Source organism: Vidua chalybeata, chromosome 1 (genome assembly GCF_026979565.1).
Source record: "Vidua chalybeata isolate OUT-0048 chromosome 1, bVidCha1 merged haplotype, whole genome shotgun sequence".
Taxonomy (NCBI): domain Eukaryota; kingdom Metazoa; phylum Chordata; class Aves; order Passeriformes; family Viduidae; genus Vidua; species Vidua chalybeata.
The window spans coordinates 116,825,812-116,846,508 of NC_071530.1; the positions used below are offsets into that span (position 1 = coordinate 116,825,812).

The 20,697-nt window shown below is 33.2% G+C and overlaps 1 protein-coding gene across 1 annotated transcript in view; it reads right to left on the reverse strand.

Moving 5' to 3' along the window:
- The window catches only part of ASPH (aspartate beta-hydroxylase), a 110,145-nt gene that overhangs the window by 62,075 nt on the left and 27,373 nt on the right, over positions 1–20,697 (reverse strand). Inside the window, exons 4-10 of the mRNA XM_053963052.1 lie at positions 8,697–8,786; positions 7,128–7,202; positions 6,485–6,643; positions 4,791–4,850; positions 3,146–3,202; positions 2,592–2,636; positions 1,773–1,808 (exon numbers count right to left, since the gene is read on the reverse strand). Coding sequence (XP_053819027.1) covers positions 1,773–1,808; positions 2,592–2,636; positions 3,146–3,202; positions 4,791–4,850; positions 6,485–6,643; positions 7,128–7,202; positions 8,697–8,786 — 522 coding nt within the window. The remainder of the gene's footprint in view (positions 1–1,772; positions 1,809–2,591; positions 2,637–3,145; positions 3,203–4,790; positions 4,851–6,484; positions 6,644–7,127; positions 7,203–8,696; positions 8,787–20,697) is intronic.

Sequence of the window (20,697 nt, forward strand, 5' to 3'; positions counted from 1 at the left end):
CGTAGAGACAAAAGGGATGAAAAACAGGTGCAACTGCTAAAATGGTGTCTAGCACATGAACATGCCCTGAAACTCCATGGACTGAACTCAGACTGAACTGAGAAGGAAAAAAATGGTGACAGAAAGGCAGCCTCAACCCACTGGTCTTTTTCTTCTACACTGCTCCAGGCTGGAGCTCTGAAATGAAATTCCTCTAAAAAGTACAAAGGACGCACTGTGCTTTCTCTCACAACCAGAATGCCTTCAAGGTGGAACTTGAAAGCAAGGTAAAATTATGTTGTGAAAAGGCAAATTTTATCAAGAGGAGAGCAGTTTTCTATGGATTATGTTGAACTGTGGGAATAATTTACTACATAAAGAAGTCTGACAATTTAATAGTCAAGAATAATAGGTTTTTTGACAGTCACATGATACCTTAGAATTTCCTTTTGAGAAAAAGAATGGAAGTTCCTATTCTCCTTATTGTCCTAATCAGAGGACTGGCAAGAATAAAGAAAGTGTAGGGGGATTCATCTGATACTATTTAAAACTCTCACTGCAGTACAGAGAGGCACCGCTGCTTCCTGAAGTAAATGAATCACTGTATTTTCTGACTCACAAAATACAGTGATTCACTGTTATTGTGCTGGGGTGCCAGAAGAGACTGCAGAATATTAAATGCTTTTGGAACTGATGATGCAATTTACTTTGTAACCTCCTTGATCAACTTCGTCAAAAAGCAGATATAGATGTCTCTTCACAAGGGCATGGAAGCATTTTCTGTTTGTGTTACCATTACATATGAAAGAGCATGAAAAGTAAAGATTAGAAGTTGCACTTCATATCTAGGTGTGAGAAGCAAGAGAAGTGATTCTTTATTAGGAACTGATCATAAAATAACTATGCCCTGGAAAGGCAAGTAAAAAAAAAGCCCTGAGAAAAACCGAGAGTCACTTGCTTTTCTATCCTATTACTGCTGAGACATTTTGTCAAGGGCACTATAACTGAGGCAAATAATTATTTTCTGCAGACTGGGAAAGGCACAGGCTAAGGGCTAAGTACACCTTTGGGCCACTGAAAGTATTTCAGTGGAGTTTTGACTTCTATCCCAAAGAAGGTTGTTGGAATTTACCTCCTGATAACAAAGAATGAACCTCAAGGTTTTCTGTTGCAAATATTTTGAAGAAACCCTGTCCTTTGCTCAGGTTACATAAACATGGGAAATAAACAAGAGTAAAGATATGTTTAACTATCCTGAAGCGTGGTAGTCTCCAGAAGGGTATCACAGCAGGAATCACAACCACACAGCTTTATTTCAAGGCTGAGACTACTATTCTTCTCGTTTACTTTTTGATTTGGTCTCAGCAATCATTAGCAAATCATCAACTGAATCAAACTAGAACAGTAATTCCCAAAGAACTGACAGCAGCAGACAAGATGAAAAGGTGATACTGAGCTGAAGAGATTCAATAAACCACATCTGACCTGGCCAGGGTTTCAAGGAAAAAGGCATGGCAAAGCCTTCAACATTCTTTTTCCACTTATGCACAAACTATGGCATTAGGACCAGTATGGGAATATAATCAGTATGCATACTCTACACTTGGACCAGTGTTAAAAGACTGATTGACTGATTACAAACACAGGGAGTTTGAACAGACAACCCAAAACCTTAGCTGAGAACTTGCAAAGTAATGTGGCAGCATAGGAAATCTTTAAACAAAGTAATTCCACTTGCATATTAACGAAATATTTTGATACTTTAATTTCACTAAATATAGCAGCCATCATACCTTGGTCTTCACTATAATCTTCATGCACTCTATCCTCTGTTTAAAGAAAAAGAAAAATGAGCAGGAAAATTCATGGAATTTTAAGACACTAAAGACACACAAATAATACAATACAGTGTCAAGTTTATTCAGATTAAAAGAAAAGCATTTGAAATTATAGTAGTTCATACTATAATAAAGTTTGTAAGAGTGCAAAGGTGAAGAATTCTAACAGATCCTGTGAGAAGAACTGATTGATTTTCTGGCATCAAAAGATAAGACTTAAAAAAGAAAACAATATCAGCAGGCTTTCTTATACAATTCACAAATATTCATATATATTTTGAATGTGAATTATTTATAAATCATTTATACATACAGCTAGCTTCTACAGAGCAGTTTTGGCATCTACTTGTTATGGCTTACTTGCTTTTAAAAAAACTTAGAGATACTACTTTATTCTTGACATCACACTAACAGCAACATCTCTGGCATATTTAAATTATTTTTTATCCACAGAAACACTTCTATACAATTTAAAATACCAATATCTATTCTCCTGGAAATTCAACCCTCAAAATATTATTCTGCCCATTTGGCTAACATTACAGAGAAGTAGTACTCATGCAGGTTTTAGCATCATTTCCTTAGGAAGTTATTATGTCTACATTTTAAATTTACATTCTGAAAAAATATTACCTAGGAGCTCCAAAGTCTTGTGTGTTGTTGTGGTTTGTTTTGTTTGTTTGGTGGGGTTTTTTTTGTGTTGTGTGATTGTCTTGGTTTGGGGCCAAAATTCAGTGAATCTTCAATAAAAAGAAAGAAGACTTTGGACTGTACCTGCATAATGTTCCATCGGATCTTCTGGCATTATCTCAGAGTCACCTTAAATAGAAATATTTAATATTTCATATACCAATTGAATTTTCATGCAACAGCTAAATAACACAAGAGAGCTTAAAAAGGTCGCATATTTAACTCAAAAATGAAAGAAACAATCATACTGACTTAATACTACAATATCTTATTTGAAAGTGAGAGCTGAATTATAAAATGCAGCCAGGAACTACACCATAAAACAACAAGTTTATGCATATTTGTATTTAGGCTTAAAGTTAGGAATATAAATAGGTGTTGGATAATCAATCCTTTGATTAGACTAGGAAACTCCTGACAGAACAAAATACTTATGTAAGTATTTGCAGATTGGATTCATGGAGTGTTATGGTCACGTAATGATAACATAGTGGCATAAAAAATTGTCCTATTTAAAACTATCTAAAAACCATTTGAAAATAAAACTGTGAAGAAACAGTCAATATGACACATCACATTGCAGCACATTTAAAAAAGTGTGATTATATTATCATTTGAAGTAATGAAAATTTACAAACCTGGAGTGTCTGGATCACTTACTCTCTCTTCCAAATCTGCAACATAATCATCTAAGGCTGTAAATTAAATATGAACAAATAAATATCTTGAAATTAAAAATATTAAATATGTTTAATATTTCATTGTTTTAACTTTTATCCATAATGAGTCCATCAATGGCTAAATGCAGCTCCTTAGCTGAAAACTGAAAAATTAAAACTTTATATACTGACATTTGCAACTTGACACATGGCAATCTAATGGAAGGTGTTGGGCCATGCTCTCTTCTAGCCTTCTGCTATACTCTCTGTAGGAAAACTAGAGCAACGAGAGCCATTGGTCTCCATCAATATTTTTTAATATTTATATGAATAAAAAATGCAAACATCCTCTATCTTCAAAATTGCAAAGTATCTTCTTTACTAATGTGCAGGAGGCTCACTTGGTGATGGATCTATAGAAGACAAGATATGAATCAGAAACTGACCTTGCAAAATACATACTTTATTTCTGGCATCTCAGATTTAGAGCAATTTACTTCTTTCATTACCTAGCTAAATTTGGGGGTTATTTTCCTCTATAGCTACAATTCTTTTCAATATTCTCTTCAATTCTATTCTATTTCAATTATTTTCAAATTCTTTTCAAAAACTTACTATGACACGTGAGAAAACACAATAGTGAAGGTAGAGTAGCTTATCCTTTTACTTTGGCAGTATAATAGCTTGGATTCTAAACCAGTTATCCCCCACATAGTTTGGAATAAACAGTTTTAGCTGTATCAAACAAATAAAACTATTTTTCTGTCACATCTGTGACACCAAACACAACTGCAAAGTCTAGCACTAACAGTAAGTCAAACATAAGAAGCCTAGTACAAACGGAAATCAATGACTAATGTAAATGCAAGAGTCTGTCCATACTGTAAAGAAACATTGTTAGAATCCTGAAGAAAATACTTATCAGACAGTTGGAAAATTGCAATATCCATTTAATGCTTCTTCATAATAGGAAAGATGAGCTAATGCCATTGTACATGGTATCAAGCATAACATGAAGATGACTATGAGGTAATCAGATTAGTCCAAGCCAAATTTCAAAAAGCTTTCAAGATTAAGATGTGCGGAAAGACAGAACAAGTTCAGAATTACATCCTTGGTATTGACTCACTCTCTGATAGCAGAGTCAGCCACAAAGGACAAACAGTACTGCAGGAAATGTAAAAAAACTGCATGTTCCTAATGCCAAGAAAAATAGTCCTTAGAACCTTAGTAATACAGATTGTATGAAGACAATATAAGCAATAAATCTCATTTTCTCTTTTTTTAGACTGTACAGCCACAGATCTCTTGCCTACCCAGTCCTCAATAACACAATGGCCAGAAACACATAGTAAATAAAAAGTTTTTGCACCAATGAAAGCTAAGTTTCCATACCTGTTACCTGTTATTTGTAATAAAGATTTTCAATAGCAAGTATGATGCAGTCATCCCTAAGTAAAATTCTCCAAGACAATAACAACTAGTTATTGAGAGGAAAAAAAAACAAATTCAAAATTTATCTATTTCTAAACCAGTCTAACCTTTTCTATTTTTCTTTCTCATAAAATTTGTTATATTGAGGCAGAAAACCATTATTACTGAGCAGGGAAAAACAAAAAAATACCTGGAATTTCATATGATTCAGACTCCACTGCTCCAGCATCATCCACCATAGGATCAGCATCTGAGAAATAAATACATTTGCACAAATTTTAACATTTTAAATCAACAAACAATAACACAAATCCTCTAACAGATATTATGTAAGAACAGTAATATTTCTAAGCTGAAATTCTAAGCAAATTTCTTCTAATGGCAGCAGGATAAGTATATATAGACTGAAAAAAAGTTACTATTTTATTTATATACAATATTGAGAATGTGTATATATGAATAAACTCTATACACATTTCCTTAAAAAAAGAGGACTCTCCACAGAAATTTCTGAATAAATTGGGGGAAAGAAGAATATGTTCACTTTGACTTCTTAATTGCAAAGATATAAAGTAAATGGAATTTGAATTTCTCCTCTAGTCTTCTACTTTGACTTGCGCTGTGGATGAGTAAGAGAGATACAGAAACAAGGAGGTTTAACAGACTGAAGAGTTACTTTGGTTGTGAAGAAAGAATCTCAGTGCACTTCCAGCAATCAAAACTTTTAGATTACATCGATTACATGGGTTTTATCAAAAGTTATCAGGAGATATTAAAAATAGGTAAAATTTTCAGCAGTACAAATAAAAAGCATTCAGAAAAATTTTCCCCCTAGTTGGATTTAGATGATATGACTCTGCTTTAATATTTTGACTTCAATTTTCATCATCCAGTCAATGCCCCAAGGTGACAAGATATGAGCATCTTCCTTATATGATGTCTTCATCTCTGCAGGACTTAAATAGAATTAATGCTCTTAGGGAGCCATATTTGAATGAAAGAAGAATGAGAATAAAGTATAGAAAAAACTGTGTTAATAAACTTTAAAATTTAGTTCAATAAACCAAAAAGTCCAGAAGCAGACTCCATACAGGCTTTACTGATGGGGAATGAAAAGATTGAGAGCAACCACACCAAGAAGCACTTGGGCGTGCTGGTAGATGAAAGACTGGACATGGAACACCTCTCCAAAGGTGTGAGAAAAGTGAGAACTGGGGTTCAGCCTGGAGGAAAAAACATTCTAGGGAGACCTAATTGAAGTCTTTCAGTATCTTAAGGGGACAAAGAAGCTGAAGAGGGACTTTTTACAAGGGTATGTATTGATAGGAAAGGGATTTTGGCTTTAAACTAAAAGGGGGCAGGTTTAGATTGGATATAAAGTAAAAATTCTTCACTGTGCGGGTGAGGAAGCACTGGAACGGTACTTCAGAAAACAGTTGCCCAGAGAAGCTGTGAATGCCTCATTCCTGGAAAAGTTCAAGGCCAGGCTAGATGGGGCTTGGAATAATCTGGTCTAGTGAAAGGTGTCCTTTGTGGCAGAAGGGTTAGAACTAGGCGATCTTTAAAGCCCCTTTCAACCAAAACAATACTATATGATTATATTCATGCCACTGTTGGGGAAAGATATGCATATCTGGAGCACAGATTAATATTGTTGAAAGCTCATAGAGTAGCAATTAATAATATATGGTTACCTGGGTTCAAAAACACATAGCATTAAAATATCCCATTTTGACTTAAAATATATGCATTTGCTAAATAATGCTGTGGTTGACTCTTGCTAAGGCTCTGTTTTAAGCAGAAATTACAAGTTTTAATGAGACATACTTTCAACATAGTTCAGTTTTCTTTTGTAAATTTAAATGTATTTAGTCATTCATATACCTTTCTGAACTGAGTCTGGTGTCTCATATGCTTCTGGAATTTCAGTCTCAAATTCTCTGAGCATGTCATCTGCAGGAGCTTCAAAAGTTTCTCCATGTATTTCTTCCTTTACTTGCCACTGGTCACTTACACTTTCATCTACATCTTCATGTCTCTCTCCTAATAAACAATGCAGACTGTTAGTGAATAAATTTTCTTTGGTATATTCTATTACCAGCAAATATTCAGTCTTCAGTACACCCTTCGTGTTTTCCAGCTAGTCTCCAAAGGGAATGGGGAGTGACAGAAAACTTATCTGCACAGTCCAGCATTATAAACCCAACTTGCTGGGACTTTCTTTGCTCACAGTAAAGGCCAACTCTGCTCTGTCCACTCTTGCCCTCTACACAGTGTTTTGAGGAAGCTTCTGTTAAAATGACTGATTTGAGCTATTAGTGACAAACAAGTCTGGGTAAGAAGACACAGTTTTAAGATTTGGTGACTGAACTTTCTGAATTTTTTTGAAAATGCCAAACAAGTTGATTTGAATGTTTTATGCAGGCAAAAGTACTTTAAGTGCATACCAAAAACAGACTCTGAAATTCATCTAGCCTATGGCAGTATTTATAAACTCTTCAGTGGTTTCTAAGTGTAAATGCATTACCAGGCTGGGAATGGAGAGCTTCATGAAGAACAGATTGAATTTCCTCTTCCAATTCTATGTCAGCAGTCTTGTGCTCTAAAAGGATTATAAATTGCAGTGAAGGTAAGCACAAAAAGCAAAATCTAAACATTAACTCAATGCTTACAGCTTTTAGTAGGCTCCATAATGTTCTTAATCCCTTTCACAAAGTTCCCTAGAGACTGACCTGGTGAACCTCTGCAACTCATACAATTAGAAAAACAATTTTGTCTTGCTTATTCTCCAATATAGAAAGTATGCAACTATCACATCAGATTCATCCATCTGAAGATGAATTGGAAGAATTTATCTACACTGCATTTCTTGCACATGTATTTTTCTAGGGGTAGTAACAAAGTCAGGTAACTATTCAAACCAAGAACTCTCTTCTAAGGAATTAATTTACTAACACTTTCATCCATTATCTTCCTACAATTTAGGCAGCAGCACTAGCAAGTCATATTTGACAACAAAATGTGAGTTGAAGAAGTAGGGTCCTGTCAACTTCATAAACAGGGAAAATAGATACATTACAGTATCAAGATCTTGTTCTGCTACGAACTGCCAGGAGAAATCACAAACTGGTTTCATGGACAAGTGATTAAAATCCAACACACCAGCCCAGGACATAATAGGAATTTGTATGAAGTGTTGTCTTCATATAAATGTCCTGAAATTAACATTGGGAAACCCTACAATGACACATCTGACGAAAAAGCTTTAAACCAGGTGAACAGCTGCATTTTCAAATAAGGATCCAAAATGGCACCAGTTAGGAAAAATGGTCCCACAAAAACAAAAACCACACACTCACAAAAAAAAACACCTAACCAGGAAATCAAAATCATATCTTGATACATTTTATAATTGATATGCTAAGAAAAGTAATGCAAATCTTTTGAAACAAAATCTATATTCCATAGATTCCACTGGCCATATGCTCTGTATTTGTATGTATGTATTAGGTTCACATAAACACCACATATGATAAGCCTCTTCAATGAACAGGAAGAAATATGTATTCTCTGAGTAACACTAATGCAAATCACATATGTGAAATGTGACATGTAAAACATTTTTTTATTGAATCCCTCTTAATTCTAATACATTCTACTAATAGTATAGGGCTTTAAAAATATTTAGATTATTTTTTAACAGTGGGAACCCCATTTATTGTATTTATTATATACTAGTAGTTTTAGCAGAAAAGTGAATACTTTATTACCTTACTAAGTTGGTTGTTGAGAGGGTTTTGTTTCTTTTTTAAGGTGAAGAATCTGCTGTTATTCTGGTTGGATATACAGTTTGAAATCAATCTAAACCACAACTACACATCATCAGAAAGTTATTCTGATGTGATAACCTACAGTGGTAACCATGAAATGTTACAATTTTCATGGTCAGTGATTTATACAAAGTTATAAACAATTATTCCTGTTAAATAAGCCAACAAGGAAACTATAAAAGAGTCTGCATGTTAATGACACAGAATTATAGTTCAAATGAAGCATCATGTCTTTTGTTTCGCCTATGATTCAAAAAAGGGCTTACCTGACTCGACATATGACTTTTCAGCAGGCTGGACATTCTCTTCAGATTCTGGTGATGTTGGCTGTGCTGGGACAGATCTTTCTTTAAGGCCTGCATTTTTCAGTTATAAAGTTAACTTTATGCCCTTTTTGAACTGATTCAGTTATAAAATAAGAAAGTTCTTTCAATTAAATTAACTGATGTTACACTCTCCAAAAATGCATTCAAACAATTACAGGGCTGTCATAATATACAGTGATTTATAAAAAGACTAAAGCATATCCAGATAGTAAACAAAGATGTTTGGAAGACAAACATACAATGAAGAGGTAAAAAGGGACAGAAATTTAAGCACTTGCTTTAGTTCGAAGTAACTGAACAAATGACTATACTATTCTCAACATCTATTCAGTAGCCAGTAAAAAATAGGTAGCAAATTTTTCTCTGTTTTCAATTAGGGCAAAAAATGCTTCATATGATCCATTTTATAGGTTCTATGAAGAACTAATTTGAACTTTACAAAAAGCTGCACAGAATAGGAATTACTTTAAATTCATGTGTTACACCTTAGAAGACCTGATCAAGATTAGTTTGACAACCGACTATAGAAAAAGTGTGACTGATGGAATTTTACCACTAAGATCGTGACTATCTATACCACAGCCTCTTTCTAGATCAAAACACAATGAAAAGAAAGCAATCAATAAATGTAATGATCAACACCACCATCATGGCAGGAGATAAAGATACAGCTGCAATAGATCATGCCACATCTTAAGACACCATATGGTCAAGAATGTGTTAGTATTCTACTAATTCTCCTCTCAACTCTCCTTTAGTATGGTTCAAGCAAGACTTATACATGAGGTTCAGACTGGGCATAAGAAAAAAACCACAGACCCACAACCCCCCACCACTATGAGAGCAATGAAATCAGTGGAAAAGACTGCACAGAGAGGCTATGCATTCCTATCCTCGGAGGTCTGAAAGACCACACTGGGAAATGGCCAGAGCAACCTGGTCATTCCTCTGAAAGGACCCTGTTTTGAGCAGGATGTTGGAATAAGGATCTCCCAAAGTCCCTTCCAAATGGCAGCTGCTGATAATCCTACATCCAAGGTCAATTAAGATAAGACTCCCTTCTCAACAAACATCACTGCACAAGGCAAACTAGTTTTTCAACAGCTGCATACACGGAAATCAGTGGAAAAGACAGAATACTGAACACTCCTGTAGTACTAGAAATCTTGTAAAAGCAACTCTTAAGTGGATAAATATTACATTTCAAGTAAGTACAATTTAAAAAATAGTAATTACCACATTTCTATTACAGTCAAACATATCTCAATCTAAATTGAACTAGTATGTCTCAAACCAAATTTGTGTAGACTAGAGAGAGATTATTTTATGCATTGTGAGAAAAACATGTATTTATTTCAAGTAATGGTTACAGGATAAGAGAATTAAGTTTATCTTTTTATATTATTTAAATTTAAATTATTTGAAGCTAGTTAGGTAGACTGTATCCAAAAGTAGTGTAACTAAGAGTGCACCACTTTGGAGTCAAAATAAGAAGCTAAAGAAAAATGCCAAATTTACATTTGGTTTTTGGCCAATTTTCTTCTGTCATTAAAAAAACACCTACTTAGAATATGAAAAAACATTATCAAATATTAAATATTATTATTAAATGACAATATTTAAACAATTATTTAATAATATTTAATATTATTTAATAATATTTAATATTATTAAAATATTACCATCTTCTATATTATTAGTATTCAAATTAAATATCATTAATTTATAATAATAAAATAGTATTGTTAATATATAAGATTATTATATTATTATAAAATATATCTTTTCCTGCAGGACTGTTAATGGCTACAAGAGTAAGAAGTTACTTCCTTCTACAATCATCTTAGGATGGAGACAAAACCAGTAAGTCATATCAACCACTCTCACACTTCAGAATCCATAAGCATGGAAACAGCCACCTTGCTTTCACAAACACAGTTCAGTTACTTTACACATACACTGCTTTAAATAAGTCTTCGTATCCTCAATAACCCACCCCCATGTTCAGATCCAGACAACCACACACTCTGCTTCATGAACAATAAAAGAATTCAAAGAATTTCAAAAGACAGCCAATATCCCACACCAAACAAGCACTATGACTACTTAACAGGAAAGAAGGAACCAAGAAGAGTGTCTTTGTTTCACTTGCACATTTCTAAACTTAACCTTCAAGCTTTTGTACATGTCTATTGTGCTTAACACTGATTTCAATTCAATCTTGTCAAGCATGTAATATACTAAATCATTTACTTTTTTTAAATATATTATTTTCTCTCTTCTGTTTATTAAAATTGCATTTAGCTTTTACTTATCTGGTGCATTTTTTTGAGCTTATGTGGTGACTTGTTGCATTAAGTTTAATGACAATATTTCATAAAGATATACAACAACACAACAGATCTCTGGGGCAAAAATACTTTATTTTGTGGCTGTCTGTATAGCCTGGAGTGCTGCTCAAATAAAAATTTCCTTGGAAAGGAAAAAAATAAAACAACCCAACCTTTCCAGAACGCCATAAACTTTGGGTCATAGATACAATATGTTAATCAGAACAGCAATTCATGTGAAATTTCACTCCCACACAGTTACAAGTTCTGGCACAGGACAGGAGAAAATAAAAAGTGATGTGCACTATACCATTGTGCCGCCATCCTTGAGAAGTGTGATTTGAATGCTTCTCTGGTCAAATATGCATTTTAACACTTACCAGAGCAAGGCTATCATCACCAAAACCTAACAGAGAATGTTCATTATGGAAGTGGATTTACTAAATCTTCATTCTCTCGTATTTTTTGTAAAGGCACTGTAATGTTCACAATGCACATCTCTTCCCTCCCTCTTCATGAATTTATAAATATTTAGAAAATACCTCAGAGTAGATAATCTCTATTAATTATCTCTATTAATCTCTATTAATTATTATTTTCTACAGCTTTAATTTGAACTATTTTTCACAACTATTTGAATATTTCATTTTCTCTTAGAAAAAAAAAAAAAAACAATCATTTTTAACCTTATTATCACATATCTCTAGGGATCAAAGCATGATGAAGACATATGTATGGAACAGCTGAGCTAAGTGTATTGACAAGTTTTATATACAAAATTTTAGCAAAACTATAAACAGAATTAACCTTCAGGACTTCAATCTTAAATTACCATCCACATGCATATATATACTCATTCTCAATTTCACTCCTTAGTTTTGTTTTCTTGAAACTAATGCTGTGGTACACCAAGAATCAGTATTAAACTTCCACTACAAATTTTGTTCTGAATTCTGTGTAATTATATTGCGTAGTTCCATACAATATACTTGCTTTCAAATTTATTTGGAAAATATTAATTTCTAGATAAAATTAAGAGCAACCATAGATTCAATAATATTCTGAAATCTCTCTATTATCTCTGCATAAATGTTTTTGCAACTTTATTCATTCTAATGAGACTGCTGGATAAATCCTTCCTTGATGCTGAAAATACAGAAGCTGTAAGAACAAACTAACACAAGACTTTGCTTATAGAAGCATCCTGCACTTCAAAGTGTTGAAGTAGATAATAGCTGCAAAATATATAAGCTATTCTCTAAACAAGTTCAACCAGAATAGAGTAGTACTAGCATATCACATCTTAAATGTAATTGGAATACAACAGTACTTATCAATGATGAAATAGATGGCCTAATTTTCATCAGTACTCCCTTACCAAAAGGTTGGCAAACTTGAAAAAAATATCAGGACACCGTTAAATAAAAAGTGATAATGAATCTAGCTTTCCAACACAAATATAGAGAAATAAAATAATTAAGTAAATAGGGAATGGAAGAAAAGCAGAAACACATTGTCATGGGATCAAAAGATAAAAATGTAGAAACATTTTGATTGAGTATACCCTGGGGTCTCATGATAAAGTGCAACTGTCAAGTTGGTTTGACTATTTGCATGCAAAATATTTTTGTCAGGAAAAAATACAGTTTCCTTAGGGAAAAAATTTGGCAGAAAATAAGTTACATTTATTTGTTTAGTTCTTACAACACTACAGTCCATTAATGCTCCTCTTGGTTATTTCTGTGAAATAGAAATATTTAATGAGTTTCTACTATGCGTGTCCAGATAAACCTGTTAATATTGCTTTTAAATTTGCATTTCATATAGAACATTAGACTTTCATCTCCACATCAAGCAAATACAAGTAAACAAGGAAGGGAAGAAACCAGTCACAAAAACCCAAACCCATATTTAGAGTAGCCTTGAAGTAACTGGCATCAATTTGACATATTGATGTCTTCAATACACATTGGTAGCCAGGCACATTAACATATGTACATACTTGAGTTTCACATCAGATGTTTCTGCATTATGTTTACAATACCAGTACACACTGAACAGTTTTAAAAAAATATTATATATAGCCTTTGATCACACTTATTTCCAGAAAACATTATTTTCTTATTGCCATATTTACCACATTCACATAAATATTGACCTTTACATTCTTGAGGTCTATTCCTCATTAGCAGAACAGGAACTCTTGTTTATTTCTTTTCTTTCTTGTCTTCCTTGGATTGGCTTTTAACTATTTTTTTTGTTTCTTTGTCTTTTCCCGCCTGAACAGCACCATCCTTTTCACTGGCTGACCTTTTTGTAGTCTCCTTGGATTTTATACTTTTGTCTAGGCCTTTTTCCTTTCCTCTGTCTCTTTTAGTCTTGTCAGAATCTTTCTTTAATTTATTCACATCAACAGCTTTCTTGTCCTTTCGATCAGTAGCATCTTTTCCTTTCCTGGTTTTCTTTTTTTCTTCTTCATTTTCCTCTTTCTTGGATTCCTGCTTCTCCCTTAATTTCTTGAGTGATTCTTTAATAGCTTCTTTTACTTTTTAGTTTTTAATTTAAAAAAGAGGAAATGTTCAATAAGAGAACCATTCTTAGGCCAAAAAACATCTTATGAACAACCATGTACAAGCTTCAATCAAATTATTATTTAATGTTTGTTAGATTTAAACTTGTATAATTAACTCCTATGCTTTAAGCAATTTAAACAAATTAGTTTTGACTTTTAGGAAGATCTCACACCATGCAGCCAGCAAATAACCTTGGCGTATACTGCAGCTGCATCCAAATCAAGTGTTAATCTAGAGAAAATCATGCCTCTATTATCTTACTGCTGACTTCTGCAGAATGCTAAAACCACTTTTGCCTGTGAGCATGAAAATCACAATAAATTTTGAACCTTTGACAACAGTGTAACAGTTATAAACGTTATTACACAAATTGATCATACAATGTTTTACTGATATTGCTACCTCGTATTAAGCAAAGACTTAAGAAAGGTAACTGTAGTATGTATTGAGAAGAACAAGTAAGAAGAAACATCAATGCCCTGATTACTTACATCCAAAAAAGTTAGCTGGGTTAGACTAAACTCAGCAAAATCAAAGCAATAATTGTAAATCGGTTCTTACAACTTTGCTTTTCAGCTACCAGTAAGATTTTTTACTTTGTTTTACTTTTGGAGTTGTGTCACTTGTGCATCTTTTCTCTACTTCAATTCACATTTAGCTTTGACAGGGTATACAGATAATATGTCATAAAAACAACCAGAACAGAATCCTTCAAATTTGTGTTTAATGTTCAATATTTACATCCGTTTTGCCATAGTTTTGAAAATATTTGTCAGTACCAGTAGAATTCTCCAGAAGAAGGAACTTTTAAGTCAATAAAATTCAGAGATTTTTCTATTAAATCTGTATGCAATATTCGCACTTAATTTTGAAATAAATACTCCCACATTATTAAGAAAGTGATAATAACTTTTACGTATAAACAGCTCTGTTTTTATCCAGACTTTTGAGAAACTGTAGTCTGTAGAGGCAAAAAAGCAGGTCTGCCTCTAGGTTCTGTGTAACATTTCTGTGGAGTGAACAATTTGATGAAATAGCTCAGTCTAAAAGGAATGGCATCATATTTCCTTCCAAATTGTTTTTTACATAAAACATTTGAAATATGCCATTTCTTTATTCTTATATCAAACATTGAAAAATAATGCAAAACTCAGGAAAGAATTGCTAAGTTACATTTACTACATTCTTTGAAACATGCAGTTTGCAACCATTTATACCAAGCACAATGTGGAACAAATGCTAAAAATTTCAACTTAATGCAAGATGCTGAGAAAAGCCACACTGAAATGAGCAGCAAACTTTCCTTAGCAGATACATTTTTTTCCTCGGGAAGGTTTGTATGGTGAATAGCATGCATTTTTCACATACTGCTAGGAAAAAACACCTTACAGTCTATATGTGGTTAATATAACACAGAGACTGTTTCCATATGCTGCCCAGAGATAACCGAGCAGATATAAAAAGCTACACACCTGAAGTACACCTGGTACCTTGGTGTTTGCTGAGGCTAATTTACTTTTTTTGTCTTCACCACTATGACCTGTTCATACAGCAATGTAATTATAAATAAATATATGGCATAAATTGGTTGCAAGCTCTCCCACGCTAAGCTTTTAGAAAATGTTGCAATCAATCCCACAAATAATATTAAAGGGGAACTTATTGAACTTTGCCTAAATTTCAATTCTCACAGCAAAAAAAAACCAGATGAAACTATTAAAGTACAGCCTTAGAAGAATTAAGGCACTGAAGCCCAATTACAATATATTAATGGTACCATGAATTCATGGAAGATAACAAAGAGGATTTCACATGGAGCAAAATCTTACTTAAAAACATGCAGAATATCAGGTCATCATCAAGTACAATCCAAACAAGATATCTGTTGTAGGAAAATCCACACAAACTAAATATAATCTCTAGTTAGGAAAGCACTTGCGTTGCTACTGGATTTCAATCGGTAGTAAAAGAAAATACTGAGAAATTATAAGAACAATAGTTTGCTGCACCATTAGAAAATATTTAGCCAACATCGCTAGTATTAGTAAACATTATAACCCACAGTTGGTGTTTGTAATGCACATGCATTTCATACATCATTATCTGCAGAAAGTTTGCATTTAAAAAAAACATCAAAAATACCTTTGAGTTTAGTTTTTTTCTTGGCTACCCCTCCTGGCTCCTCACCTAATTAGTTGCAAAATGGAAATAGGTTATGAACGTATTTGTGATGGTTAATAAACTTGACATGAAATTTCCCAACCTATCATGTTATGTAAAAAGTTCACTTTGTATAGCACACTACAATGCTATGGAAAACTACAAAATACTAACTTGTTAAAAATAAAGCAACTTCAGTTGCAGGACCATCACAAGTACTGATACGAAAGACTAACTAATCAAAGAAAAGTACCACATTACCAGATGCTACTTGTGAAACATCTTAACTTGGAGATTGCTCAGCTCTCTCCAGACAAGTGCTGCCACATAAGAATAATTGACACCCCCTCTGATTTCTCTGCAAAGTATTTGTCAGTTCTCTCTCAAACACACTAATTTATGTTTATATAAAATTTTATAAATATTTTATAAACATGTTAAATCAAAAGGCCTTCAAGTACACAGGTATTGCAGAGTATATAAACTGACTGTTTTCTTACACTAAATTACAACATGACTATTTATCCAAAGTAAAATAAATGTTTTGGCAAAGGTTTTGCTCAGATCCAAAAAACAGTTACCAGTTCATTAGAGTTAAAATACTTAACTGCATTACTTCAGACTCCTTTCCCATTATAGCTAACAAACTGAGGGCAGTCAGCCTCTTGATTGTACTTCACAGCTAGTACCACAAGAGGCATAAAGGCAAAAGCCTTTCCAAAAATACAAATAATATTTAGCTTCATCTTTTTAATACCATTAAAAGAGACTGGATCATCACTATCATGATGCTGTGGATTAAGACTTAAATCCCACAAACACAGCAATTTTAACCACAAAAATCATGTAAGTTGCTACCTAAAAGCCAACTAGAAAGTAAAGAAAAGCTGAAAAGATATAGTAAGTATTACAGTAAAGTAAGTATGTATTTTTAAACTGATACATAATCTTATTAAACAAGAAGAGATATTCCCACATCTCAACACTAGGTTTCTCATTCAGACATGCAACACACCTACATTGAACATCTGCACCATGAGCTTAGGCTTCCAGAAAACAGTATCTATCTAAACTGTGTCATATATCAACACTAAATCTGAAAAAACAAACAATACTCTGATAGCCTATACTAAAAAAATGAAGCAATACAGTCAAAGAATTTAATGTAAAGTCTTTGTAGTCACCTTGCATCTAACTTCTACACTACACGTTTTCAAAAAATCAAGCGTTGACATTATGGACAAAATACTTTTAAAAAGGGTTAGTCAAGTAAAAATACAGGCGTTAGATTAATTTCCTTACACATTCATACCTGAGATATGAGTATTTCAAGCTCTTCCCTCATAGATTACCACCATTGCTGAAGTCCAGACCTCTTAACTTGACTAAAATCTTTATTTGGTCTTACTATTTCTAAGCAGTTCGTGGAAGAATAAGTCAACTTTTTTTTATATAAAAGGAAAAACAGACTAGAACTTTCATTTACATCTCAATGAAAATATAAACAATACTCAGTACAGTACTCAGAAAAGTTGCACACAGCCATATTTAAATTTACAGCTCCTCCCCTCTTTTCATATTAAAATGAAACATTACTGGATATTTTAAGATACTCTTAAAAGCATGTGTTGACAAAAAACCTATAAAATTTTACAAGTATCAGTATACACAAAAAATACCATACAGATATTTCAAATTATTTTAAAATAAATATATATGCACTATGTTGAAAGATTACAAAACACCTTATTACTGATAATTGTTATTTCACTTGTTAAATATTCACACAAGTAGCAATTTTTCAATCTGATCAGTTTCAATCTGATTTATGCAATGTATAACGCTAAAATTCTCAGCAAACTTTCATTTCATGACATAACTACACAAATCATGTAAACTTTAACATATTAATAGACCTGTTCACAAGAGAGGTATGTAAAATAATGTATTTTAAAACATTAATATTATGCCATAATCACAAGACTGAAATCCTGCTGCATCTTCATTTCTACCTGAACATGATCCCTACAAGGGGAAATCCCTACAGCACAGGAAAGTCTTACTTGTCAGCCCCAATTATGCTGAAGCAAGACAGGTACAAACCACCTGGTTTTCCAAGATAGCAATGTCCAGAGAATGTGACAAAATCTGGCATCTAAGGGAATTCATCCAAGACTTAGACTCTTACAGCACAGGGGCACAAAAACAAATGTCCAGAATTCTATAAATCATGTAAAATATATAAATTGAACTTATGGACTCTAATTCTAAAGTCCAATTCAAGTGGCTTCACACTTGTTTTGAGCTAGTTTTAAAGTTCCTTCTTTTTTTCCATTCAATCCCACATTATAAATGTCCAATGCTGGCAATGCAAGAAGAAAATATAAAATTTATAACATCAAATGTGGTATCATGGAAGGTCAGAAATGGCTACTATTAGAGTTAGTTAATTAAAAAGTTGAGTTCAAAGTTAACATAGGTGGATAGGTTTACAATATTTTTTAAATAACTCCTTCAAATAGTCATTATAAAAATTAAATACTCCTCTCAAAGTGGTCATTTTCATACAGTGCTTAAAGGTGGTCAGCTTGCTATCTTAACTGACTTGAAGCTCAGGAATATTACAAAGCATTCTTATTCTGCAACAAAGTCCAGTTGTTTCCTCTATTTTTCCCCATAAAAACCTTCAAGAACATTATCCACAAACAACCCCCAAGTGAGAAGAGAGGTTTAGAACTTGAACATCAGAAGAAAAATACATAAATACTATTTCTATTTACAACGATAATCATTGCAAAACAAAAATAATAGGGAAAAAGCTCTCCGTTTTTGAGCAGTTTCCCAGATGCTGACAAATAACATTCTCATATTTAACAATATATTGAGCAGCCTAGCATGTTCAAATACTATTTTAGTCACTTAATAATCCTGAAAACCTCAATAGCCTTGCTGGACAAAAGGCTTTGCCATGTGAAAAATTTCCTCTAAGTCAATTTCTCCACAACCTCTACCTGCACAAACACTTTTAACCTGCAGCACCAGGAAACAAATGTAAGCTAATTAAGGTGGTTTATCCATTTAGATGGGAAAAAGGGAGAGGCTACTTTGCATTTACTGCAGAAAGCACATGGGCCAGGTTAGCACTAAGAAGCTGACAGGCAGCACTTGTTACCCTTCTGTAATTTATGCAAAGCCTGGATAACAGGATATAAAGTGTCCAGTTTTAAAACACTAGGGTTGGTGTTCAGACTCTTGCCTTAATTTATGACATTCCATCAAGAACCTCCTTAGCCACACAAAAAATTAGTGAAAGATGTTAAAATTGCAGTACCAAAAGAGGAAATACACATCTGTAAGCCAAAATAATTATTAACATTTTTTTCTCTCCTTTTTATTTTCCTTTTCCAGATGAACTGCAAGTCAGAAAAAATCATGATTGTTCGTATATCCCTCTGCACATAATTACTACTATGATTGTGCATTTATAATATGCTATGTATTTAGATATACAAGGTCATCTGCTAAACAAAATTAGTTTACTGACAGAAAGCTAACACCCACTTACCTTTAAGTGAGCTCAGAGTGCTTGTCTTACCAAAGCCTGTAACTCTCCAAGTGTAAGAGTTTTCATTCATACAATTAGCATAAAAACCCCTCAAACAACAAAACACCAAACTTCAGTATATTCTCCACACATTGCTTTAATATCTCTTGCTTATTTAACTGCATAATGTCAGAAGAAAAATCCAGATCAGATACACTTGGTAGGAAGCATTTTCGTTCCCTGTAAGTCACAGATGTTTATGCTGCATCTTGTCTGAGCAGATATAAGAAACCAACAAGTAAATCTTGACTTTATTAGCCTCATCTTGAGACATACATCCTGACCATGAGAAAGATGACACTTAATGTATTTCATGCTACTGTGACATCATTATGATAGCTGCTTATCTGATGGAAACCAAACAGGGAACACAATAACACATCTCTCCAAAATGACTGATCTGTACACAACAGCTTTCCCCAGCTCCCAAATTACATTTACAACACAGGTAGGTTTTACCTCTTCCATCTGACCATGAAATGAAATAAAAATCTTTCTCATGCTTCAATATATTCTTCTTCTGTGCTGCCATCTAAATGCAACCTATACCAATAACAGTTATGAAAATTTGATTTTCTTCTATAGCCAGTCAATTAAGGCTAACTAATAATGAAAATTTTTTAAAGGGGGCATGGGGGAAATACTGGCAAAAATTTTTGCAATAAAAATTTTAATAGATATGCAAACAATCTCTGTATTCCTTATTCACTTCAATTCAAAGTTATTCTATACATTATGAGCATTGTGATTTCTCTCTGCCATATAACACTTTTACCTTCAAATTAAATACTGCTGAAGGTGGTCACAGAAATCTGGGGTTCAAAGCTTCTGAAAGTTTTCAGCCATTTCAGATGTATGGGTGTTAAGGGGTTTTACCCCTATAAATTTATTTTGATTAGTATCACAAGAAAGCAAGCAAAAGCTTTACTACGAAGGTTAATGCAGTATTTTGTTTGAAGACTGGCAATTAAAATATCAAACATTTACCAACAAATGACAAAGTAAAACAGCCCACAGATTTCTAAAAACGCTAGACAAACTGGAACACTACAGTTTTAGTCACAGGTATTTATTTCTGGCATTCTGAAAACTTAATATAAATTAACTGTAAGGAATGTGAGGGTATCTAATGAAACCTGCATATTCAATTTAATATAAAATCAGTAAAGTTTCATTCCTTGCTAGGTATAAACCCCAGCAAGTACCTATCACTTAAACAACATATTTTCCACACAAAAAAACATTGTTTGCTACTCATTTTCTCCTGTTTTAAA